Raw genomic sequence first — 27668 nt, forward strand, 5'->3', positions numbered from 1 at the left:
AGAAGCAACAATTAGCAGAGGGTTCCCATTTTGTTTTAAGTGTGATTGGCCACTGCCACAGCAACTAAAGGTGAGCAAATGCTCTTTCTGAGACTTGCTTTTATTCCGCTCTCTTCACTTTTACATTAATCCAGAATCTGAAGGTCTCACAAATCTGCAGAGCATGTGCTGACAGGCAGTGATACTCCAGCATTGCAATGAGTGGAGGGCTCAAAGTGGCCAGCTCCAGGACCTTATGAGCATGAGGCAGTGCTCAAGACGGACCTAGACAACAGCCCATGCTTGTCTGCCAGTCTGTCAGTTGTTAGATTCTCTGTCTTTTGTCCTCTCCCTCCACAACCACATGGTCTAAGGTCTTCTACACCTCAGGAAGGGTGCTACACATGAGTATCAGATGACCATGGCTTCGTTCTTGTCTGTACACCTAAGGAAAATATATATATTGTCTGTCTGGGAGCCAGCTACATCACAGAGAGCTGATTGCAATGACAAGCAGTTATTGCAGTAGCAGGGAGTGTAAATTAGCCTGGAGAAGATGCTTCACCTCTTTATTCGGTAGTCTGTTTGGTCTTATAATTTGCGCTCTGTGTGTGATCTCCTCATCTGAGTTACTTTTTCCTCTCTGCCACAGGTTCAGTACAGTACTTCGGATAAATCCATTTATCTGTGCTGCACTTCATCATCGGTTAAGTGCAGACCATATTTTCCTCTCTAACATTGCCGTAAAAACGTACTAACTTTGTATTTGAGCATACCAATATTGTCATATGCTTACATACAAGCGCAGGACAAGCAAAGGATAGAAGAATAACCAGTGAACTGCAAATTACATCTCATTTTCAGAATTGTTTCTTGACATTTTTTAAGTGCCGCTGGAAAGTACTAACAAGAGTCCTGCTCAAAGCACAGTCCCACTTCTTCACCTCTAGTGCACCGTAATGGCAACCCTGTCCACAATAGCGGTTTTGTGAGCAGAGCACAAAGAGGAGCCTGCAGGCTACAACTCACAAACAAAACAATATTATGAGACTAAAGAGATAAAGAAAAGAAGGTTTACCTGGTTCAGATCAAAGATATCAAACACTCGTTTAATGTATATATCTCCCTGTGGATCCAGCCCTTGCAGACCCAGGAGTTTCTTGAATTCATGCAGACTAAGTTGCCCTGATGGGCATTCTCTCATAAATTTGCTGTAATAGTGGTGCATCTCTGGGGCATGGCCATCACCTGGTAATGACTCGTTGGCGCCCATGTTACTATGCAGAAAGTGTCTTTTTTTTTTTTTCCCTATTCACATTTATATTTCTCAGGTTCAGAGAGTCTTGCTCATGACCAGAACTCAGACAAATACTGCATTTAACTGGCCATGGTTAGCCTCTTACAGCCTAAGTTTCTATTTTTATTTAGTGATTATCTGTACTCATGTGAGATTACCTTTAAAGCCCAGTTCTAAACCAGGTGGGATTTCAGAATGTGGCTAAAGTAGAAGTAAAGAGAGCCATGCTCAAATTATAGTTCATGAAAATCCAGACTCTCCCACTGACTACAAACATGCATATTAGAAAAAGAAAAATGAGGAGATCCTCAAAGTGATTGACTTTGAATTATATGCAGACCATTATCAACGTCGAAGACTAATCCTGGATTGACCGTAAGGAATAGCTACAATTTATGCTGTAAATAAGGATGGAAAAAGTTGAGAGTACAAACATACATGCCCATTCTTACATTCTCTCCATTGTAGGTGGATTAAGCCTTCCTAAAGACACAGCCCTTAGGACTCCTCCTTGAGGCACTTCTTATCAGGCATATGCTGTGTGGTACCTTGTATTTGTGTGCAATTGCACCCTATTTCACGCCTCTCAGCATAGGTCCCCTGATAAAACACACAGTTTTGGTCACCAGCCTCGTGACAGAACCTGAGCAGAAGAGGAATCTTTTACAGTAACTCCCTTAACAAGAATCAGCTTGGTCTGATAAGTGAATTAAATACAAGATTCCTTGCTGTTGGTCAGTGCTGTAGTCCTGCTTTTTATTTTACAGCTTTCAGGAGCTGAATTCCCTCTTCCTCTGTAAGGGCAGGGAAGGGGTTAGATATCAATAATACTTCTGTACTGATTAGCTTCTATACAAGGAGATGAGCGGCTCAGGAGCATTATTATAGCACAGACAAGTTTGGAGCTATAAATACCAGTGTAAAACTATAGGATGTATGAGATGCAGGAACAAGACACTCCCACTCACTTATCCTTTTCATTTATAATCACACAGTGGAGTTAAAGAGCAGAGTCCTGTGAGGTGCTGGGTGCCTCATGAAAAACGGCAACCTCTCTCCAGTGCAGCTTAAGCCAGAGAGCAATCAATATCTTATAGGATCAGGTCAGTTTTTGAGAATGACTCCCATACTCCTAACGGGCTATGCTACAGCTCTCTCCACAAAGACATTGTTAAGTTTAACATCATATACTTCCAAATGTGGCATACGAGTAAGAAGGCTTGAATGGTCCTCAAAAGTCCCCCAAATCTTTGTGTTAAGGATAATATCTCTGGATCAGCCCCCACCTCAACGACATTTTGATGCCACAGGCTGTTTTCATGAAGGATTTCAGCTTAGGCAAATTGGATTTTTCCAGTTAATAATGTTACATATAGCCAATTCTAAATCCTAGCTTCCTGTTTTTCTCTGCCTACACAGCACAGCTATTTGGAAGAACTTTGGATATTAAAGTATTATTTTTCTTTCTTTTTTTTTCTTCTTTTCCCACCAGCAATAAAATCCACTGAGTTCGGCATTTTGAAAGAGGGAAAACCGAGCCAATAGAGAGAGAGATCAGTAAACATTTAATTTAAAGGAGAGACTGTCTTCCCTAATTAGGTACCGTTGTTTTGATTGGAGATGTTCTCCTTGGTGCCTGAAGTCTTTCCCAAACCGAGCAGACACTGAGCAACTTGCATCTCCTAGTGGCTCCAGTTAGCAAGGCAAGGGTTTGTTGTGGTTGCTGAAGAGCACGGCATTATTTCTATCTAGTAATTCCTGTCCAAGTGCTTTTCTGGGCCAGGGGGAGAGGCAGGCCCTGTGCAGGGACACCCCGAGGGGCTGGATCTTGTGGCTGCCATTGCCAGCCTTTGCTTCTCCCTCTTGCTGCAGCTGCAAACTACCACATTTATTCTCATATGTTGTTTTTGTCCAAGTATCAGCTCTGTTTCGGATCGAAAATTAATCTCTTGCTGAGATTTTAACTATCTTTTGAACACTTTTTCCCAACAGCTTGCATTTCAGTTCCAGGAGGGTTTCAGTTAATGTAAGAAAAAGGGATGAGACACTGTTTCCTCCTTCCACTAGTTGAACATTTATTTCCATCTCTTTATACTTGTGCCTTAATTTTGTTAATTTGACTTTTTGTTTGGTTGTTTGGATTTTTTTTTTGTTTTACATTTCACTTATTTCTTCCCCTTCCTGGAAGGCTGGTATCTACTTATCTTATTTCTGCCTATTCCTGCTATATTACTCTTTTGCAAACTTTCCAAATAAGAATAAAAATGGTGGTAATAAAATAAAGAAAAAAAAATTAGATTCATTGTAACTGTCCAAAAATGCAGCTCAATAGATCTGAAGAGACTGTGCTTTGGAAATGGTGGGGAAAATAATTTTTTTAAGACGAGAGCGAAGACAGAAATATTCACACAACCTTCCAGTAGTGAAAGGGGGGAACATGAGGGTTTTAAGACTCTCATCCAGCCCCACCTACAAAACTTGTTTAGTAGATTTTTGGAGAGCTCTTCTCTTAAACAATCTAAATGACATTGAAAAGAGTCTGCAAATCCAGTTTTCTCAGTTTAAGTAATGCTGCACAGCTGCTAGAAATTAAGGAGGAAAAAAAAACCAAACAATTCCTGGTTACATAACGCTTCTTATTTGGTATCACTAGGCCAAAATCCTCTACTGTTCATGCTAACACATGCAGTTCATGATGAAAATAGTCCAAGAAAATTTCTTACCTGATTCTTGTCAAAGATGTGAAACACCTGCTCAACATACTTGTTTGCCTGAGGGTTCATAGCAGATAAACCCAGTACTGTCTTAAACTCATGGAGAGTAAGTTGCCCAGAGGGGCAATGGTTCATAAATTTCTGGTACCATTTACTGTTTTCTGTTGCAGCAAAATCATCAGCTGATTGCCCAGCACCCATAGCACCCTCTGCCCTTCCTCTTTATCCACGCCGCACTGTTTGCCTTTGCACAGTGCTCCTATGCTCCCTGGCTCACCTCCAGCTAGAATTCACCAGCAAACCAGGAGGTATAAAGCTACCGTAAACATCTTAAAGTTCCCTGGAGATCTGGATTAGGCAAAAATAGAAACTCCATGGGATCTTCCTTCATGACTTGTTTGAACACAAGCAGGCTTGTCAATAGTGGGTGCTTCTCTCTGGCCAGAGCTACCTCAACACCTCGACGTGTTCCCAGGGATCAACCTGCTTCTGCAGGGTCTCTCTTGAAGACAAAACATGAAATTGATGCTCACATTGTGCAAGATCCTATGTCAGGTTTGCAGCCTTGGTACTCTTGCTAAACTTACAATGCTTTGCACTAAAAATGCGCTGACTAAAATGACTTTGAATCCTTCCCAAACTGTGAAATGGTGTTGCTGTGCTTTCTTTGAAGGGCTTTGCATTCAGCCCATTAGAAAACAGGGAGAATCATAAATCCTGCAAAATACTAATGATGTGCATATTGACTCTGTGTGCTAGTAAGTGTTCATCCAGCTGAAGGAAGATAATATATGAACAGGCCATACAGTATCATAACATTAGCACTGAAAACAAATGTTCTGGTAATCTCTCACAGGAAACAACAGGTTACTTAAATACAAAACCTGGTAAAATTCACACATCAGGACCTGAAGAAAGGATCTAAATCAGAGCTAGTGAAATTCAGTAAGGGGACTTTTTAACTGAAGGCAGACTCTTCACGACTCTCCAATTAAAAGTACATACTTTGAATTTGACTTAACATCCCCTCTAAACCAAGCATGTGATAAATACTTTTCTCAAATAATCTTAAGGTAAAAAGACCTAGGAACATGTCCTTATTTATATAATTCTGAAACAGTAAGAGTGTGGGGAGGCACTAAAAAGTAATCATATTGCTTCATTTGCATAATCCACTTAACATACACATTCTGTTCACACAGTCTCAGTGATGGGTTTTCAGATAATACAGTGATAGAAATTTGAATATTTAAAGCATAGCACTTCCAGTGTCATAGAAACTGGAAGCTGATAGAAGCACCTTCAGCAATTTCATGTTCAAGGAGAAGCCTGCAGCACACCGAAGTCTGCTATTTGCTTGAAATCTCACTTCCTAAATGCAAATAAACGCTGCAAGAGATTAGATCCCAAATTCTTTTCCTCATCCAGTAATGTCAAAGATCTGGCAGTGATTTTTACCATCATGGCAGTAGACAAAATCTGATCCTCTAACAGAAGAAAAAAACCATATAGACTTCAGAAGTAAAAAAGAAAACTAACCCTGCAATTTTCAACTTCAAAATATAATTGCATTGCAGTGGCCAAGATGTTATAACACTTCACTATAGTGAAGTAAAGAAACTATAGTTTCTTTCACAAAAAAATTATATCTGCTTATTCTGTTAAGAAGGGGTTAAATAGTTTCTGCTGACTGAATCAGGCAGGTTGTTATTCCACTGAAGTATAAGGAAGGATGAAAAGACTTGGTTCATCTAACCTGCGAAGAGCTGAGTCATCTTGAAATAAGATCCTTCAGCTCTGCTAAGCGTGGAAAGGAGTCTTGAGCTGGATTTCTGTATTAAGACCAGAATCCAGAAGACAAATGCATTTTGATTGTACTACACATAAGTCATGCTCTTGTTAGAGAAGTGTCGATATAGTCAGAATGATCAAGAACAGAATGAGGTTACTGTTAGTGAGAAAGCCGGTGCCAAGTCATAAAAATCCCACATGTGTTGGTCTTGGCAAGTTGGTATGCCAACAGCTCTTTCTTCTTATGTAGATTCGTTCCCTAAGCCAGGCTGAAAGCCCATAGAGTGACTTCACAGGAAACATACATTACAACAGATAAATATACACATCATATCAAACTAAACAAACATGGTGTCAATCCCAAAGGGGAAGCTTATGAAATCCTGGCCTGTGGCTTGAGAGGTCCTGGTCCTCATTTGCCACAGACTTTTTTCAGTGAGGTTCTCACAAGACTTTATTCAAGGCAAGAGAAAAGTAAAACTGAGCTACAGCTTATCTAGATACTGTGTGTTGTATCTGAATCTTGTAGCTATACTGTTGCCGTTTCATTAAAAATTGTACTGTTGCTATTAAAAATAGATTTTTTTTTCTATTTTCTATTTTTTTTCTATTATTAAAATGGAAAAAATAAAACATTCAGGTAAAACATTCTGGTTCATTTGATTCATTTCTCTAAGTGTTTAAGCCTTTCCAGCCACTAAATTATACAACTAGATTTCACAAGGAGTAAAACTTGCCAGCCCTTTATCTGGGAATAGATGCCACATTCTTCATATTATTTCCAGCCGCAAAAGGATACAGTCTATACAGTCCCAGGCATATGACTATTCTAAATGTGCCGTTCCAGTACTGCTTTATAAATAACTTTTCCTGAGCCAATTGCTGCAACAGCTCAATTAAGAAAATATACAATAAAATCTATGCCTTAGATTACAGTAGCTAATGAAGGATTGTTACAACATCTTGCAGAACTGGAAATGAATATCAGGTCTTTAGCGGGAGCTCATTATTAAATAATGAAGTTATAAGCCTAGCATAAGCAGTTTTATAGTGGATTTTATGAAGCCCTAAAGGCCAAATCGTTGTTTAATTTCATTAAAATGGGGGGAAGACTTCCAAACGGATGAAACATTGAAATACCTTTTTCTGCCTAACATGGAACATTAATTAAACAAGCTCTTCTGGGAACAGCAAAACAGAAGCCTAGATTTGTACAGACTCTGTCTTTTGTCCCCTGAATCTCCACACCCCGGGACCCCAGCTCCACCCTGTACCCTCACTAGGCAAAAGGAAACAAGTGCCTGATTATTTTGCCAGCCAGCTGTTGTCTTAAACGATGAATAAAAGCTGAATTCTGCATGAGTGGAGCATTCTCTCTGGGTGTGTCCCTGCTACCCAGCTACCAATTTTTATGAAAACTTCAGGAACTGATTAGCTGGAATGCCTGCTCTTTGAAATTTCATTGAAATATGCCAATTGATTAAAAAGTTATGGGGACACAGGAGAAGGGGATCAGAGATTGATGGATAGGACTATGTAACAGTGAAACTCTGATGTGCATATAACCTGACAAGTTTAAGGCATATGTCTTAATATTCATCGGATAACTTGAGCAAGCTACTCCCTGGGTGCTAAGCTGTTTGTAGTGGGAGGGAGGCCCTGTGATTAGTAACTCGATAAAAAAACAACCAACCAAAAGACACGTGCACCCCCCCTCCCTGAAAAAAAAAAAAACACACACACACCAAAAAACCAACCAAAAAACCCAAAACCCCCACAAAACAACCCAAAAATCTCCCCACCTTTTTTGTTTGGAACTCTTTCCCTGTTTAGACAGGTTCCAGGTTCATCCAAGGCTTGTGTTCATACAGAATGACTAGCTACTTTTGCAAATTATTTTTTCCTTACAGAAAGGTACTGTAAATAATCTAGATATAGAAAAGTATTCTTCACAACTGTAACATGCTGGATTGTAATGCTTGAAGTATATAAACAGCAAATGTCAGTGTCTATATGCACATTCTCAATATTATAAGTAATAAGTGAAGAAAACTCTTACAGATTTGATTGCATGTGGTATTACAGAGACTACAAATAGTAGAGAAAACTGAATGGGGTAAGGTGGTAAAGAGCAACTGTGCCCTGAAAGTTTGTATCTAATTTATTCTGTACTCTCTGTCTGGACTGGATGCACCATTTACCGAGTACCATAGATATTTTCAAAAATATAGATCAATATCAGCAGTAGTGGCAAGTTCTCCTAGGCATTTCTGCTGGCGCAAAACTATTTGAAGGGTACTTTCTTCTTCCCTCCCCACACCCTCAGTAATCTCAGGGCAAACGCTCAGTTTCCCTATGCCTGTGGTTGGTCCTGCACTGGTATGCTTTCATCTTGACAGAAGCCTGATTTTCGGGAATTGTTTATTTCACGTTCCAGTTTTCTGGAAAGTGACTAAAACCAGCTGCAGGCTCAATTTTCTGAAGTATCCTCAAGTCACTAGGTGCTTTGAAAGTATTTGTCTAAAAGAAATTTTGGAAATATTTCCAAATATTTTTCAAGAGCACTGAAATATCAAGGGCTTTTTGCAGTACACATTAAAGCTAAATTGAAAAAGCTCTTGGATGAGCTCAGACACTGTCCATGCGTGTTACCCAAGAAAGTTAGCATTGATAAAGCTTTACTGGGGAACATAATGCATCGATTTATTCATTGAAAAGAACACAGTAAATTGACAATTTCTGCCAGTCAGATTCCATGTTTGTGGGCTAGAATTTTGCTCATCATCTGTAATTAGCACATTTATTGAGTTAGGTGATGGTACTCTAATCAGTATATTTAATCATCTGGTAATTGGCGGGGGGAAGAAAAGAGAATGCAGTGAGCCTGATTTTACAGGAACAGTACTTGAAGATTGTGTAAGAAAGAATTACATGATACCAAAAAAGCAAGCAGAATTGGGGGTGTAACACTGACTCTGGGAATTCTTAGTCTACTGGGCACCATACAAGAAATGAGAGGTTGGATGTAAAAACACATAAGCTTATTTACATGCTTACTCATGCTATACTCTCAGCATCTTCTGAAACAAATATAATTCATTTTATAATAAAGAACAGAAAGGCCATTTCTGGAAATTGAAACTGTCTGGAGTAGTGCTGGCTACAATTTGGACCGGTTTTAACCTGCCACTGAAGTCATTCATGTAATGTAATAACACATTTTTCATTACATCTCTGAATTCATTGAGATCAATGACGTGGGTAGAAAACACTAAGGCTTTTTTGTTTTTTTTTCAAATAAGTTTTTGTACCATGATGGGCCCATCCGTTCTATTAGCTGGAAGCAGAATTTGGTTATGTAGTATTGACAATTCAGCCTAAACCTTATTTCAATCAAGGACAAACACTCTTGTAGGAATTACAGATGACTCTCCACTGCTTTTGTAGCATTTGATAGAAAGTGTTATTTTGGCTTAAGGGGAAAATAACAAGGCACTGTCTTCTGGATGGGTCTTACGGCTAGAAGGAACCTGTATGAACACTGAGTTGGAAGAACGTAAGACAGCAGTGCAATTAACAGCCACTGGATGCTTTTGGGATGACCTAGGATGTTAAACAATAAAATTGGGATGATGGATCAAAACCAGACAGATGTGTCTTTGGAAAAGGGGGATTGACTGATAGCAAACTAAGCCACAGAAGGTGCTTGGAATGAATCCAGCAATATTTTATTTGGTGACAGAAGGAATCGTATTGTGTCTATGTTGCATATTCTTAAAGCATGAATACCTATGGACCCAGCCAAACACTTACTGCTTTAAAAAAGATTTTTCAAGCAGAGTTATATAAATAAAATTTCCAATTATTAACACACACTGAAAATAAAAATCCGGGTTTCAAAGATGGGAAGCTATTCAACATGTATTAGAATGACTGTATGCAATTTTCAAAATGGCAAAATGTACGAGGAACAGAGCATTCAAAATTTTTTGCGTGCCACTCACGCTTATTTGCCCATAATTTTCTATTGAATCACCTCTGGATCACTGCCACTACCTCTGAATGGTCAGCATTGCCAGCCCTCTGAAATGTGTCGCTGAGTACATCAAACGATACAGTCATAAGAAAGCCAACAAGTTAAGAATGAATTCTTACCTTATTCATGTCAAATGTGTGAAATACTTGTTCAACGTAGCTGTTAGCTTCGGGAGTAAGTCCGTGTAGATCCAGGACATATTTAAATTCATGCAGACAAAGTTGTCCAGATGGGCACTCCTTCATAAATTTTGTGTACCAATGGTGAATTTCCATAGCATTAATGTCATCTGCTGATCCAGCGGCACCCATAGCATCAAACATACCAGGTGACCTTTTTCAGTATTTGTTCATACAAGTGTTCATTCTTGCTTCCCAACAACGATCATTCAAACACCAACTCTGCCTTTGAGAGCTACTTTAAACCTCTTACAGATCATTACCAATATAGACCAAGTAAATATAGCACCCTGGCAAGATTACTGGCACCCAGTTTTAGTGCACCATGGTTTTATCAGCTGATTACGGTCTTTGTGCACAGTCAGTTTACAGAGCCTCAGCAGGGCATGAGGACTGATTATGCTGATTCTTATCTTGCGTTGACATCTGTGGTGCTAAAGCTATGAAAACTGGATGAATACTGAATAAGCAACACACAGGGACTTTGAGGGTAGTTTCTAAACCTTTGGTTTAATAATTCACAAGGTTTTAACTAAACCTTCAGCCCCATTTTAATATTTAGATACCTTTTGTGCAGCTGCCTTGTAGCAACTGACTTTCCATTTTTATTACTTCTGTATATACTGTCCCCGAACCTGGGCAAGCTGCTCCTCCAGCAGAAGGTTTAGGGCAGGCTCTATGTCACAGCATACGGGTTCACGTAGTCATCCAGTATTTTGAACTCTGTTTAATTCTTTAGGCAAATAAAGACCTGAGACACACTAGTCACGTAAGATGAGAATTGCAAAATATTTCTCAGAAATAGGTACAAGCCTTCGCTGCAAAAGGTGACAGGTCTGAAACAAGCTGGCCTGTGACTGGAACAGGCTTTCAGCACATATTTATAACTACATTGCATAAACCAGAGTCTGCAGCCAGTCAGGGCAATGCTGCTGAGGAGGGAGAGAAGGGTGAAAAAAGCACACCTGGATGCCTGGAGGACTTCAATAGCGACATGTAGCTATCATTGAAAGGCGATTTTTCTAATCTCTAGCCTTTCTTTGCACCGCTTTCAACAGTCTCCCCAGAGCAACAATAGCTGTCCACTAACATGCTGTCAGTTATAGCATCAAGGCTTTCAATACTGAGAAGCAGCAGGGATTACCTATGTAAAATACTGAATAAAACCAAAATAAATCTGAAATGTGTGAAGCGGCATTTGGAAATACTCCACTTGAAAATACCACTAGCAGGCAAAGAATGCTGTATTTATAATAACCAAGAGCAGCAAGCAAAAGAAAGGTAGCTTGAAGTAGCAATCTTCGGTCTTTTATCTTTGTTCATCAAATCTAAATTTTCAATAGCTAGTAATTGGAAATGACAACACAGAATTTTCCAAGTGTATACCTACCAAATTTCTTGTTCAACCAAAAGAGGAAGTGTTTTAAAACTCAAATGTTACTCAGACTTGCATTTTTTATCAGAAATAACAGCAGTATTCAAAGGAAAAAAATCAAAGCTTTCAACCATAGGTTTCAGAAGCCATAGACAATTAGGTTTTTTGTAAATACAGGAGTCTACAATCATTTTTTGTACATTTTCATTTTCAAATGTGCTTCTGAAAAAAGTAACAGCATAAGTGTGAGTATCAAAGACTAAGCCATCTCAGTCCTTGAAAACATGCATATTTCTTTCATATGGCATGGAAGAATCTCCTAACTCTGTTGTGTTTGTCCTTACAGAAGACAAGGTTAAAACACCAGAGAAATCCACATTTTATTTAAGTAACTCTTCGAGATAATCATCAAGCTGTTCTAAATTATCTATTTGAGGAATCTGAAAGAAACTTAAATTTTACATTGCAGCATTTGACAAAATAAGCATATGAACAAGCGCGACATGCTTATCAGCAAAGGTCATAATTAAAAAAAGGAATGAGAGAGAACACCCAGAAGACTTGAAGAAGCAGTACAATAGCCCAGAATAAAATGGAATCATGGAAGTTAGAATTAAATGCAAGTAGGAGAAGAAACTGCTTTTAAAGGAGTTCGTGTAGGCCACGTTCCTGTTAGGATAGCTTTACTGGGGGATTATAGTGATGAAGTACACACAGATTACAAGGGCTATGCTGGCAACACTGTTCTTTTTAGCAGTTTAATACTGTCCTCGCTTTCACTCTGAGGAAGAGATACTTCTCTAGTTAAAGCACAGTTTTCTCAGACTTACTGTATCTGCACATCCAGGTTAGTTGGGGATTATATTTCTTCATGTGTATGACCCCACAAGCAAAGTCCAGAAGTAGAATGAGGGAGAGTGCAGAAGTAGTAAAGAACTTGCATTGTAGGTCTGCAGGCAATGTACTGCAAAGGGGAGGGAAAGCAGCTAGAAGACGAAAAGAAACGCATAGCAGAGAGACTGACAGGACTTTCAGAATGTAAGGCACTTCAAAGAAAGGATGAAAAAAAAATATATAAAATTCTGCTATAAAAGGAGTGTGAGGCTTGGAAAGAAGAAGCTGAACTTATGAATCAGAGTGAAAACCAGAATTTAATTCCAAAGGCTTAAATCCAGCATCACCCATCTTATACACAAACCTATTGCCTGAGTAGTGCCTGTATCAAGTATATATGCTTAATTTCCTCTGAACATGACTGGAAAAGAAAGCCAGGTCACCTGGAGCCTCTGAGCACCGTACTAGATGGCACCTGCACTTAGGCCTTCCTGTGTAATGGAAGTGACTCAAGGCTACTAACACAGGTTATGAAATAAAGACCCTTGAGGCTCTGATAAACTGTATCTAGGAAATTTCAAGTTTTCTATGCATGATGCTGTGAAATATAGGGGAAAATGTAATGAAGCATTTGAAACAAAAATTGCAGACAGCAAGGACAACAATATCAGGACAGAGAAATCAACAGTTATTTTATGGAGAGGCTTCAAGGGAGTAAACTCTGACCCCAGCTTTTTCCCCATAGCGAAATTCTCACTACGTCTCTCTCAGTGTTATGTATTAGCCCCATCAGTCTCTGCTAATCCACAGGAATAAGATGCTTGGACTTTGAGGATATAGGAAGACAACGCCATTTAGAATTTTTATCTGATCCCTTTGCTACGGTGATTGGCAATGATCTTAACTACGGCCATAAAAATCACCAAACTGAAAAGTCTTATTTTCCTTTAACCTCAAGACAACCTTTCTGGAATTCTTTGAAATATTCCTGCAAAATAATTTGAGAAAGGATCACTCAGATTTCTGCAACAAAGAACGTTTGTGTAATTATACTGTGGAACTGTTTACCACAAGGTGGTATGGAGGCTAAAATTAAATATGAGTTCAAAAAGCAATTAGACAATTTCGTGGAGGAAAAGCCCATTAAACCCATTTATTGAACTTGTTTGATTGAGTGGCCACAGGCTGCTAGAAGCAGAGAGGGTGACTGAGGGGGACCTGTTCCCTAGGCTCATGCTCTTGGCTATTGCCAGAGACAGAAGAGTGGACCAGAAGGACTTTTGACCTCACTAGTGAAGTATGGCTATTTTTATATACCAGGTGTGATCCAGAGAGTGCTTAATTAACTTATCTTTATCCAGCTGGTGGCCAGACAGACTGAAGGAAAAGCAATCATTTTGGAAAAAATGATGCTATTTTGAAAGTCCTGTCTTAGATGGATGTCTGGGTACAGTGCAGGCAAACCCAGTCTATTTGTAATTTGCACATTTGTCATAAAAGCACTGATGTAAATTATTTTTTCCTTACAGTTTCTATTTGCATCTTCCCATCATTTTTTCACACAGGCTTAGTGCTTCCTTAGTAGGACCCTTTCTGTTTTAATTTGCCTGTAAGCGTCTCAGTGTGCTTGTATGCGAAAATATGCAACTCTGAATACACAGTAATAAACCTGTAAATTAGTGGCTTATTATTGTGTTATGTCCTGTATCTGTTTTCTTAAGTGACAAAACAATACATATGCATAAATCTATCTGCTACCAAAGTCATGATGCCTACAGGGACAAAACAGGGTTCTACTGATATCAGCTAATAAGAGAACAAAATTCAGAAAGAGTTGTGATAGCCTACACTGAGGAGATGGCAATTAACCTGTAATTCTTCCTCTTTTATTGTTTTATTATTATTAATTAATTTGCAGTGGTTCTCACAAACCTTATTAGATGCCTCTTAAAATTAGTTTTGTAAGTTGTTTCCAAATTGTTGGTAAGGTTACTTAAATAATATTCTAATGCTACTAAAGCCCTTTATAAAGTATTAAGGTGACATCATTGTCTTTCTGGGGCTCTTATACGACACAGACACTATTTTATCTTAAAAAACCCAACCAACCAAAACTCAACCATCCCCTTTCCCCCCACCCTAAGTGGAAAAAAGAGATAGGATAAATAAAAGTTATTCCTCCTTCAGAAGAATACTAAATATCGTAAAATTCACCAAAAGGTATTAATGAAACAATTTAACAATCAATATTTGTAAAGCGGTTATACAAACTTAAGTTGGAGAACATACATAACATGCTTAGCACCACTAGCCTTGAAAAGAAATCTTACATTTACTAAGTAAGTCATAATTTGATTTGACAGCAGTAATTGCATCTAATCTGTCAGTCCTTGCTGGGGTAGAGTCTGGGATTATCGGAGCAGCGAGATTAGTGCTATGTGAGCGGGCACAGGAATTCACAGCACACAAAGCATCGCGCTCCCTCGGAGCACCTGGGCACAGAGGGACTCGGTGGGAAACAGGAGCAGACTCAGCTCTAGCGCACCAAGGCATGGCTCCCAGGCTACAAATAATCCATAGATCAACATCTATGCTACCTGTATGCATCTATGCTTATAGATGAACATGCAACTAATACTGCAAGCCCAGGACAGGCCACATTTTTCATCTTTTGTTCAGTAACTAGAAATACTTGAAATTAAATGTAATTTACCCTGTGAAGGCACTTTAGTAATTCTGCCATCTTTCCTCTTGGACTACTAAGTTTTCCCTGAACAGCTGTGTTTGCAACTCACAGCTTTGCTGCAGTTTGCTAGCATATTCTGCTTTGTAGATGCAGCGAGGGACAGAGTTTTTCTTTCCTTTTTTTTATTTTTTAAAGGAAATGAAGAAGTCTTTCAAATCTAAAGAGATGTTTTGTTTTATATGCTGCATAAAGGCAACCCTGCACTCCCTTTGAAGTATATTTCTGCTGAGAACTCCTATAAATATTCATCTGCATGTAGAGAATTACTAGCTGATAACCCATCGTGGTTAATAACCCATCAGAGAGGACATACAAACAGTGGCCCGTAAGGTACATCCATGGTTCATGTCTGGTCAGCAGCAACTGATGCAGACTGGACTCTGGTGATTACAGTAACTAACTTTAGAGCATATCCAAAAAGTTTTGTCTGAACCTTTGCCAGCCTGTTGACGGCCACCATGCCAGTTTTTTACAGTATTGAGGTCAGACTGAAAAAACTTGCAAGTTTTGTTTGCTCCCTGCTGTTTTTCTGTCAGAAGGACCCCAAATAGTTGAGAGCAAGATCTGTTAATAGGATAGGACAAAAAAAAAAGCAAAAAGGAAACTGGTATCTTTTTATCTTACTATCAACATTTGGTATTACATCCTGAGAGGCAATACACAAAAATAAAACCAGCATGGAATTTAATTTAAAAGAAAGATGCAGGGAAATCTTTCGACCTTTTAGATTTTATATTCCTCAAGAGGAATTTCATCACCACTGTGCTATGCAGGACTGACTGCACTGCAAAGTTCTCTCACACCGCCACAGCAATCGCAAAGATAGTTCCTGACTGCTGTAATTCTTGGCAAATTTTAAAATATCAGTAGGTACATTTATTCAAGTGTTTTTTCACTGAGTATTGACAAAGAGTATTCCTCTGTATTCCAGTCTGAAAAACTAATGAAAATACATGTTAGAGAATTACTGTTTGCTAAGAAGTTGCATTCTCGGAGTAGGAAGGCACAACTTCAATGCTTTCAGAAGAGGAATGTATGTGCCTAATCAGCACATGCAATTAAAATAAAGGCACAGGAAATCTGGTAGAGTTTAGAAAGTAAAGATCACTGTTTCCAGGCAATTTTGCTGATGTATTACAGATTTCTTTTTTGCATTTTTAAACTATTTTCATCATCACGTAATAGGTCAGCATATCAGCATTCACTGTTAAGAGTAAACCACATAAACTCTAAGCTCTGAAAAACTGGATTCAGACTTGCAATCAAAATTTGAAGAGAAACAAAGGGGAAAAAAGTGATTTGGGTTCCAAAGCTGTTTGAAGGTTTAATTTCATTAAAAAAGAAGTGGTCTCTAGCTTAAGAAGTGGAGGTTACCTATTCCATTTGTGAAACCAAGTAGGTTCCTCTCAGCCATTATACTTAGGTGGAAACAGAGAGCTGAACTGATCTTCCAATTTCATGAGCTGGCATTTTAAGAAAGTCTCTAATCTGCTTCAAACTTCCATTTTCTTAGAGAACAACAATATCCACTGAACTGGTAGAAAGTCTCAGGAAGATATTGGATCACAGGAAAAAATTCTCATTCCTTAAAAATCACATGTTCAGCGTGCAGCAGCGAGCATGAAGATTTTACCAAATTCTTTTCCATAGAAGATACAAAAGGGGAAAAATATTCTAAGTACTCCACATTCATTTACTTACTAAACCAGGCCTTATCCTTGAAAAGCACATCACAGTGAAATATGTGAACTATTTTTGACAAGTGCTGTTTACATGAACCTGGAAAACTGGTCTTTACTACACTAATATTACTTCTCTCACAGTTCTTAAAAATCACCATGTTGATGTGATTTGTCCAAGATGCAAGATACACCTCCTAGAACAATTCCTCTAAATCTGAAGATTTACTCAAAGATAACCACCCTGCTTTTGCACTGATAGGTTTGAGACCCAGTTTTCCAGGCTGTTATCCGAGAAATTAATGTATTCACAACCTCAAAAAAATTGACGAAAAACATTTAAGTGAACTAAATTCTTTCTGTATTAATCTTTTGATAGTCTTGAGTGCCACAATATTGGGCAACAATAACTGAAAGCTAAAGCTGAGCTTTAGCTGAATTAGGCTTAACCTTTTTGTCTACTTTACATAATTTAAGAAGGCTTTCTGGAATATTAAACATACTTCTATTAATAAATTCAAGAATATAAATCAAAGAATGCTCTTTTCCTTGGAAAGTAGCATCCATGAAGAATAATTACACCTATCTAGTGGCACATCATCTTGGAATATAAATGAATTTTAGATAATATTCTTTACCTGGATGTAGCACAATTCTGACTTCTTTAATTGTTCAGGAGGAATCTCTGGTTGTTCTTATTTAGAAGGAAAAATAATTAGCATTTACATTCAGGAGGTGAGTACTATGTGTGTGTATAAAAGGAGTCAAGAGAATTTTGTAAAGGAACAACAGCTGAACAAAGGCAAATAGAGAAAGGAGAGAACACCAATTAACTTCAGGAGGGTATGAAAGCCCTAGATGAGCAAACTACCTCTTTATCATCAGCTGGTGAATAATGACATTTTCACAGCTGAGTAATCCTCCTATACCTTAAAGGTGACATTGGAGTATTTAAAAATAATGTCTGCAGTACTCGAGAAAAAGAAGGACAGGACAACTGACAAACCTGCCCTCTGATACTAATATAAATTTCAAATGCTTTGATCTAGAATGAAGCTCACCAGAAGAACCATAACAGCCTGTTTAATTCTGTAGGTCAATTCCTGGAAAAGTTTGAAAAACCGAAGTTGGTGTTGCAACAAACCTCAGAGAATGTGAACGTGCATTTTGGACAACCAACTGCTGGCGTCTTCCAGTAACAGAAGCCCCCAGTAAATATGCATAGGTAGTAAACTTTCCTGGTGCTGCGAGACAGCATAGGACAAAATATAAAAAGACCCCTGAAAACAAATCTATGCGTTTATTGGGTCCTTGATGGGGAAGCAATTCAAACTTCACCTGAAAATAGCTGATCTTTGCCTTTCACCTTAAAGGCATATGGAAGATGTTCCCTTTCTAAATTGAGTTAATAATAAGCAGAAGCTGGAGGAAAGCAGCTTATTAACAGGGGTAGAGTGAGCTGCAGCTTCTCTGAACGGTGCTGTAGTCCTGTCTTCCAAGTTCATTGTACATCTGCAAAGTCTTAGAAACAAGTGAGTAAGAATTTGTCCACAGAGACAAAACATGTAATGTGGACTGATAAAAATGATCAAGCTGAGTAGCTGTACTTACCAAGAGTGCCTCCTAAAGTGTACCAATTTCTGTTGTAAATGATTGTGGTGGGTTGACCATGGCTGCCTCCCAGATGTCCACCCAGCCACTCTCTCATTCCGCCCCCTCAGCAGGATGGGGGAGAAAATAAGATGAAAAAGCTCATGAATTGAGATAAAGACAGGGAGATCACTTATCAGTTACTGTCATGAGCAAAACAGACTTGACTTGGAGAAAATTAATTTAATTTAATCCCAATTAAAATAGAGTACTATGCTGAGAAAGACAGACAAATAAAAACAACACCTTTCCCACAGCCTCCCTTTTTTCCACTCTCAACTTCACCCTCTCATTCCCGGCTCCTCTACCTTCTCCCCCCGAGCAGCACAGGGGATGGGGAATGGGGGCTGTGGTCAGTCCATAACAGCTCCTCTCTGCCTCTCCTTCCTCTGCACTCTTTTCCCCTTCTCCAGGGTGGCTCCTTCCCACGGGCTGCAGTCCTTCAGGATAAGCCTGCTCCAGCATGGGCTCTCCATGCAGCTCCTTCAGGGCATGTCCGCCTCCTCCAGCATGGTCCTCTCCACAGGCTGCAGCGTGGATACCTGCTGCAGCATGGTCTCCTCCAGGGGCTGCAGGGGAATCTCTGCTCGGGTGCCTGGAGAACCTCCTCCCCTCCTCCTTCTTTGACTTTGGTGTCTGCAGCGCTGTTTCTTATGCTCTTCCCCTCACTCCTCACTGACTGGGCAGCATTTTGCCCTTTCTTACACAGGCTTTCCCCGAGGTGCCACCACCATGGCTGTGGGGCTCAGCTGTGCCCTGCGGCGGGGCCGTGTCCGGCACAGGGCAGCCCTGGCCACTCCTCACAGAGTCCGCCCCTGCAGCCCCCAGATGCCAGCACCTGGGCACCTGCACCCTATACATTGCTTCAACCAAAATTTCAGCACAGCTGAGGATGGGGACAAAAGCAGACACTGCCTGCACTGAAAAACAGGAGAGGCCAATCTCTTCCCTTACAAAAGTCATTGGAAAAATAGTGTCAATGTACGTCTTGATACCAATTCTGCAACGTCGTCACATGTCTGTGTGTTAGTCGGTGTCACTGCAGTTTCCAAAGAAACAGGAACTCTGCCTGCATCTGTGTGTCAGAAGTACTTAAAAGCGCAGGATATTGCCCCTATTTAACATAAGGAAACATCAGGAAAATGCCTCATACAGGCAAAGTGTGCTTACAAGACTTCAGTGCACACCATCACATTAGAAAAGCTAGCAGAAAATTTACTTAGTGGGCAGTTTCCAATTTAGTACACTTTTAAGGAGCAGAAATCTTCTGAATTTTATGAATATTAATTCTGGTTTTTCAGCCATGAATACTACAGATGATACTAAACCATCTGGCAGCCATCGTGTGTAATTTGCTGTGTTTAAAATTAAAGAACTGGACTGCAGACCAACTATTTGTGCTATCCAGTGTGTCTTCACTATGTGTCTGTGCTATCCAATGCCATTAATGTGTCTTCCACACAGTGCCAGCAGAAGAAGAGAAAGCTTTTTTTAAATTTAATTTTACATCAATGATGAAAAAAGTCCATATTTTACAAACCACTTCCTTGTATTTCGGGTAAGAAGCTGCAGCACAGAAAGAGATTTGTCTCCGAGCTGCAGTGAAACCATGCTGGGGTCAGAAATAGCGTGTGCAGATCTGACACCTGACTTAGTCACTTGGCACCTCAGGGATGAGGTTCCCTCCCACTCCACTTGCTCCATCCTTGGAAGGGTTGCAGAAGAGCTCCCTTCTGCTGCGGGGATGCAACAGCTTCCACTGAACAACGTACAGTGTATTTACTCACATCACTAGCGGCATGGTGGTTGTGAGTTCAGTGAGGAAAGTAAGAGTAGCAACAGAGAAAGGGGATGAAGGATGCTCTTTCAGACAGAATATTCATGTTGCCTAGTTTGCATTGCCTAATAACCCTGCTTGAATTATTGAATGCCTTAAGATGGATGCAAATCAATCGTGGATGCTATTTCAATAAATGAAGTGCAACCCAAATCACAGACAGAGGCTTAACACACCTAGAAACTGTACTGCAAGCTTGTGTGAGACCCTACCTTACACATTCAATTATTGTGCCACTGCACTTACAGAGTAAGGAGAGATGGCTTCTTACAAGCTTAATTTTATTTGCAAAAAGTGTGACCGTAAAGGCTGACACTGCTGACATTTCAGATACGTGTACTACTGGCATTAAGGCAGCCGTACTTTCCCACAGAACAGTGTTGAAAGACTGGGTTTAATGCATTTCCCCCTTTTGGCAGAAAAGTCACCTTAGGGAACCACTGGAACTTCTGGCAATTTTATTAGACATCTGCTTCAGCCATACTGAACATCAGTTTCAGGCATATAATGATAAGGCTGCTATATCACTCTTATGACACACATTTGGAGAGACTGTCTAAGGTATGAACTAAAACCTGACAGTTCAACTGCAGCCTGCTCGTGCTCTTTTACCAACTGCATCTACTGAATCGAAGAATAACAAAACAGAACACAGCAGATTTTCCTCTGTTATTAAAAAGTTATTAAAAGTTTTTTGAGGGATTTCAAGATTTCTTCTAATTTAGGAATTGTTTTTCTCTTCTCAGAAAATGACTTAGAGCAATTATATTAACAGTCTTAGTGATGTAGCTGGCCACAGCAACTATATTCACTGAAACAGAAATGTCGTCATTTTGCTAACAAATATCTTTAAAGCTTCTTCATATCTCTGCTTTTTCACCTCACAAGTTGATAATCCTTAAATAAGAGCCTCGTTAAGTTTTGTTTACTTAATCTTAGTTCCTGCCTATATTTTCTTCTTCAGTTTAAGAAGAAACTACTAAGCTAGGCTTTGTCTGGTGGTTGTTCAATATAAAAGACTCCTGGAGAGCAGAAGCTTTCTGTGGGACCGGGTGCTCTTTATACCTGACCTAGAGCTTCTTAGTTTTAATGATTGATGTAAGGGGAGTACGGAATATGTCCCTAATTCTGTCATTTGCTTAGTACATCACTCCTTTTTGTTACAGGAGATAAATAGTCTGAAAATATCTAAAACTCTTTTTGCTTCTGTCTTCAGAACCTGACATAACATTATTTTTTACTGCAGAGCAGACAGTCTCAGAAGCCAAATCTGCAAGTGAATTGGTTTGGAGTTTTACTCCCTACATGAAACACGTAGTGCATGGTGAGTCAAATTAAAAATGCAGTAAAAAGTGAGAGTTGCAAAGAGAGTTTGGATAGCACTGCTGCCACAATGCATCTAGTTTAAATACTAAGTGCGATGTTTCAAAGTTATATTCTCAAATCCCCATTCCTCCTCCAAATCTGGTGGAAGCACAGCATCTGCCAAAAACTTACGTATTCAATTTATGCAATTTCCTGACCACCAAATTCAGCACTAAACCAAAGATTTCCTCCCTCATCCAAGGACAAACTACTTGCAGCTTCACTCTTAATTCCATTCACTGTCCAGGAGAAGTAACAGTCTTTCACCCCCTGAAAAATAGTCCTGAACACCCTCAGGGAGCATGGCTATTACTGGCTTCAGAGAGAGACATAAGACATAGTAAGAGATGAAAATCCTCATTTCACCCTACTAAATCCACCATTACACAATGGTGATGTGACAGGAAAAGAGCCAAATACCTGCTGCTTTCATCCTGCTGAAGTGCTGAAACCAGGATTAGAGTTATATAACTCTGTAAAATGGAAATTCAGCTTGCACAGGCAGAAATCTTTTGGTTCCCTTTCTTATTAAAATCACTGCTCATGCAGTAGAATAGCGTTGCTCCAACATGAACAAACAACACAGAGGAGCCAAGTCCTCAAAACTGTAACTTTCACCCAAGCAGTCTTACAAGAACACACGGTAGGTGATCTATGTGCACCTGAGAATTTCTACTTTGGGTAAAACTGTAGGGCACATGTCCTAGACTAGTTAAAAACTTGATCAGATGTTTATTATGTTCTGGGTATTTTGTACAGTGCTCAAACTTTGTTTATATTTCTGCATAAGGCTCTGAAGCACAGACTGAAATTAGATTCAAACCTGCCTGAGTGCAAGATAAGCACAGCAGGATCACTCAGATGTTCGCCATAGAAAAGCTTACCTTAAATGAGAGGTTGGCATTTCCAGTGTTCTCCTCCACACGCACAGTGAAGATCCCACAAATGCTGTCAGTGCATCAGCTTCCCATCTAATGGTGCAGACTTCTTCAGTACGCTAAATAAGCAGAGAACAGAATAAAGAAAGTCAGAGGAATGCCTCCTGTTGCCTTCTTGACAGTTGACATATTAAAGCTGCCACAGTAAGTGTCAAACTAAAACTTGAAATCGGGGAGACCACACCGTCCTTATTTTTGAGTCAAAGTTGGGGAAGCAGGTGAAACCTCCACTGGGCCAAGAGCACCAGCCCCAGGGCTGCGGACTGGGGAACGCCAGTTGTTCTCCAACCCTGCAGCTCAATCCTAAAGTCCGCTTGGTCCTGAAAGCGGGGAGTAAGGCATGGATGCCCCAGCTTTTTCAGCCAGGGAGCAGAAAAAGTGCTTTTAGAGTTGTAAGAGCAAAGCGAAAGCAAAGGGCTGACAGGAGGGCTTGCAAACGGGGTCAAGTAGGTCTGAGCCCTTCCAAATTATGGCAGTACTAATGTCTCTCAGGAAGAGGAGTTGCATGTGCTCAAAAAGGGCTGGAAGAGGTTGGAAGAAGTGGAGTGAAAGCAGTTCAGGTGTTCAACATCTGCTTTCGCTTTGGGAACAAGAGTATAGCTTGCATGGAAAAGCATGGTCTCCTTGATAGCCTGGCTGTGTAGGGTAGAGAGCGATACGCATAGTGAAAGCCAGGAAAATATTGATTAAATCAACAGTTTTGCCAACTGGAGTTCAATAATATCAGGCAGGGGTGAACAGAAGGCATCCTTCAACCTATTCTTTCATCTGACAGGAAACAGGTACGTTTGTACTAGGAAGACAAATGAATTAGAATTGTAAATTTTACTAAAGAGCAAATAAGAAGTGGTTGGGGGAGTGAAACCTTAAAACTTAATTAGCTTAAACACTCAAAATCAAACAAGAACAGGTGAACAGGTACTTTTGCAAAGAAATAAGGAAGACGGGAAATAGACTAAATCTTTTAAGAAACAGCTAGTGTTATGTATTTGGGAATTTCTTTAAAATGTTGGATATTTTACACTAAAATATCAAGTACTTTAGTACTGACAAGCCAGTATTCTGACTGTTGCCCTCTCCAAAAATTAAATTACTTTGAGAAATCTACTAAAAACAAAGCTTTATTCAGCAGGCTTCCTTTCACCGAGTTTTAAGAGAAACACGTGAGAAAATTCAAAGCAACAGTTCCCAGTTTTGACACATATGGTAAAGTGCAGAAATTGATACTGCACACAGCAGCAGTCCAAGATATCACATAAATGATTGAGGTACTGCAGGAAAAATATTTGTCCAGATACTACCTTATCCTGACATAGCGTTATTTTAATACCTGCATTAGTGTTACTGAAGTGCCTTTTCCATTTATCTTACCTCTGCACAGCAACACTCTACATGTCTTTAAACTCATTCATCCAACAAAGCCAAGACAGTTGGCTGAATGATACATTGCATTTGACCATCCTGACAAGATTAGGGTCAGGCATCCAACAGCCTCAGTCTAGGGAGTCTTATTATAGCAAATTTATGAGAGCAGATGTTTCTCCAAGCCTTGCAAGACTACGTGCTGTGTTTGGCATACTGGAGTTAAGCAGCTACAGTGCTACATATATTTTCTCGCAGCTGCATAAAGTAGTAATTATGTTGGTCTAACTACATGCTAAAAATGTACAACTGAAGCTAAGCTAGTGTGATAAAGGGATCTGAAACCTTGGACAAGTCCTTGCCTTTAATATACTGGGTGAACAGCAGGGTCTTAGAAGGATCGTTTCTGGTTTTTGGCAGTTTAAGGAATAGGTGTTTAATCACTGGTTTTAAAGTCGTCTTTCTGAAAATTATTGAGGCTGTTTTTTTATCAAGTATGTCAGATTTTTTGTGTTAACCCTATATTTATGAATTAAAGTACCAGGAAATGAAGGAGAACAAGAATAAAGAACAAGAATAAACAAGACCTCTATAGATATCATTTACATCAAGTGGCATTTATTTACAGAAAAATGTTGCATGTAAAATTATTAGCAGTTTTTCAAAATTGAATGGAATATGATTTAAATCTTTTAAATGGTAAAAGAATCATTTCAGTGGGTATGGAAGGCAAAATTCCATAAATTAGACTCAATTAAGATTACACTCAAATCTAGGAAAAGGTTGCTGGCAAACAGAACAGTTACTTTTACTTTTGGTAAAAGAAGAGGCTGCTGATCATCTGCTGCACAAAGAGATGGATCTTAACCGGTTTATGAGTAGAGTTATGTGACATAACTGAGTCTGGGATGAGGAGGTGGGAAACCATGTATCAGGAGGATACTCCTGGTCACGTAATCCCCAGATAATACTAATACTGAAGGCGGTCCTAATTTACCAGTGTACCTGGTGATTGAAAAAAGCCTCCAGTCTGAAACGTTTTTGGAAATCAAGACGTTTTTACCAATCGGGTCAGTGTGTAAGATCAATGAAATAGATTTAATGCTTATGTGGTCACCAAAAATAAAGCATAAACACAAGACATCAGACATAATTCTCCAGGGAAGATATCATCACTGAAACCTGAGGGGATCAATAGCCCCAGTTTCTAACTCAGTCTTTTATATAGAACGGTCTATGTTATGCATTGCGTTATGTTTTGTATCATTAGCTGCAGCTATTCCAAATAGCACGGTTACTCTTCCCAGCTGTCTGGTTTAGAAGCAGCAAGCTATTTTCCTTTTCTTTCCCATCAAATAAATACCTGTTTGTACATCATAACATTTTTCTGCTCTCAAATAAGTCTACAGACGTGGCCAAGAGCATCAGCTGAATTATTTGAAAATGGTCTCTTCAAAGAACTTTTAAACATATCTGCCTTTAGTAAGGATGTAGATACTTATTATTTAAAAAATAATAGCAATCATTTCTTTAAAAGAGTTTACACAGAAGAGTCATATAGCTCTGTATTGAGTGCAAGCAGAACAAAAGGTTCTTTAGGACAACTTTTCTTTCAGGTAAATAATCTGTAACACGCAGATGGCATTCACATTGTTTAGTTGCTGTTCCATATGACATACAAGCAAAATAAGGTTTTAGTCCTGTTATATAAAGAGTTTTGTTAAAAAACAATCAAAAGCAATAAAATCTCACGAATGCAAATTAAAGCTGAGTAGCAATTTTTTTCCCTGTCATCAATAAAGCCTATTCTTAACTTCCCGTATGCCAAAGTAAGTCTTCAGTCTTATCTTGAAGCAAAGTTTATAAAAAGTCAATTACAATAAAGTCCAGCTTTCTATGTGTTTATCTACCTAACTTTTCATAAAAACAGGGATATAGCTAACGAGTCAGATGCTATTGGTTCATCAGGTGCAATTGCATCCTACTTTACCTTTGCTTTTATTTTCATCAGAAATAAGTCCACTGATATTAATGGGTTCAGAGTGGCAGAGCTGGGCTGTAATATTTCCTTGCTAGTTGTTTCCCAGTTCAATCCAATACATTTTCAGGCACCAGCTCATCATTATTATGAAATAGATTATGAAACTGTCTTTATCTTGAACCACAATTTTTTCTCGCTTTTGCTCTTCCCATTCTCTCCCCTGTCTCCTGAGGGAGGGAGGTGGGTGGGGGTGTGAGTGAGTGGCTGGTGGGTGCTCAGTTGCTGGCCACAGTGTAGAACAAAGAAATATGTGTGCACGCTCAAAGCATTTTAGTAGAGTTGGTGAAAAAGATTAAGCTTTTTGCAAGCCCTTTGACTGACTTAATTATCTGAAATATGTCTATCTCCTGACAGTTACTAAATAACGTCCTAAGCAGATATGCAGACCTTTAAGAGAAGTGGTTGAGCTGATGCTAGTGGGAGAACCCTGTTAACAGCTGCTGTGAAAAGCTGTGTGAAAGAGCTCAAACCTCCCATCCAACAGCCCAAGGCAGTGGCAGGTCAGCCTCTTTGCTCATTCTGCCCTTCTACATGCAAAGTCCAAAAGGAAGAAGCAGAAGCAAGACTGGTTTTGCAAGGAAAGCACTCAGCTAGATGCAGGCTGTCTATCAGAGACAGAATCTGAATCCCCTGTTTGATCAGAGGTATAGATTCGTACTAGCGTACAATTTCCTGTCACTTATATATAGCATGTAACCGCTACAACTGCCCTGTTTTATTGCCTACTGAAAAGTGAGTGGGTAATCTCAGACTTGCTCTTGGATATTAGGTTTATTATACCAAGCTTTATCTTAGAGTATACTTTGAGAACTGTTATAAATTTCGGAAGAACAGGGATTTGTAACAGAGCTAGTAGCAGGCCTTTATTATAGAGGTGATAGGAGTTATCATCTGAGAATGGTAGAGGCTTTTTCACAGAGTGATTGGCATTGATTATCTTCCATCCATGTGCGCTGTCACTTATCAGGACAGATGCACTGGAAGGATGGTTTTAGGACGTGTCCATGTACAGTACTGTAACTTTCTTTGTGGTAAAAACAAGTTGATTATAACCTACGATCAAATTAGACCAGGCACAAAAGTTAATCACAGGTCTAGATGTCTGGTACAGAAGTCATGGAAAGCTAAGAATTATTAGCTCACAAAAGGAGACAGGCAAGCTTCTAGCTTAAAGAAAAACAAAAAAACAAAACAAAACAAAAAAACCACACACCCCAAACTGCCCAGAATTAAAGTAGGTGTAAGAAAAGAAAACAAAGAGCTCCTGAAGTATGGGGTACTGTTAATGGGTCAGAAGGGGATAGCAGGAGGAACAGCATTAAGTGCTCTCGTTGATCTCTTGTGGCCACAGTAAGTTCTCAAGTCAGTTTAGACAAGCCTTAGCTATGCCATTTCCCTGACATGTGTTGACGTAGCTAATGACAAGGCCCAACAGATGATGAAAGACATGAGGAAAGGAAGCAATGTCATGTTTTCCAAGGAAAGAAAGGATCAAGACAGATGTAACTTACTCCGGTTCTTAGCATCACATTCCTACAAATAGAAAGCAATACTGGAGCTTTTATTGTCACCATTCAGGCATGATGAGAAGTGTTAAAAATAATGAACTACCTATCTGAACACATAAAAATGAGGTAAAGCATGGTATAATGTATGATTATCAGACATTTCAGCTAGCCCTGAAATAGGGATAATATGTGTTCTGCAAACTATCCATCAAACCTATCCTGCATTATTCCATCTGACAGATTAAATGGCTGATCTTCAGTGCATGTAAAATTGCCAGATATCCAGCAACTTAAGACCTAGGCCAGTTTTCACAAAGAGCCTGAGCCTAGTAGTAAT

At 39.4% G+C, this 27668-nt stretch overlaps 1 protein-coding gene across 3 annotated transcripts in view; it reads right to left on the reverse strand.

Annotated features, from left to right (window-relative positions):
* GUCA1C (guanylate cyclase activator 1C) overlaps positions 1-22459 on the reverse strand; it is a 47382-nt gene extending 24923 nt beyond the window's left edge. The window contains exons 1-2 of one of the 3 annotated variants that reach the window (XM_087757427.1): positions 22367-22459; positions 9937-10106 (exon numbers count right to left, since the gene is read on the reverse strand). In XM_087757427.1, coding sequence (XP_087613553.1) covers positions 9937-10092 — 156 coding nt within the window. In that variant the 5' untranslated portion in view covers positions 10093-10106; positions 22367-22459. Of the gene's footprint in view, positions 1-3999; positions 4192-9936; positions 10141-22366 lie in introns of those variants that run through there. The other 2 variants (XM_087757426.1, XM_009466724.2) reach the window with 2 other exon arrangements.
* Between the last annotated feature and the right edge of the window lie 5209 nt (positions 22460-27668).

The sequence above is a fragment of the Nipponia nippon genome, unplaced genomic scaffold, assembly GCF_047370975.1.
Source record: "Nipponia nippon isolate SJK-2023a ecotype South Korea unplaced genomic scaffold, ASM4737097v1 scaffold_2, whole genome shotgun sequence".
Lineage (NCBI taxonomy): Eukaryota > Metazoa > Chordata > Aves > Pelecaniformes > Threskiornithidae > Nipponia > Nipponia nippon.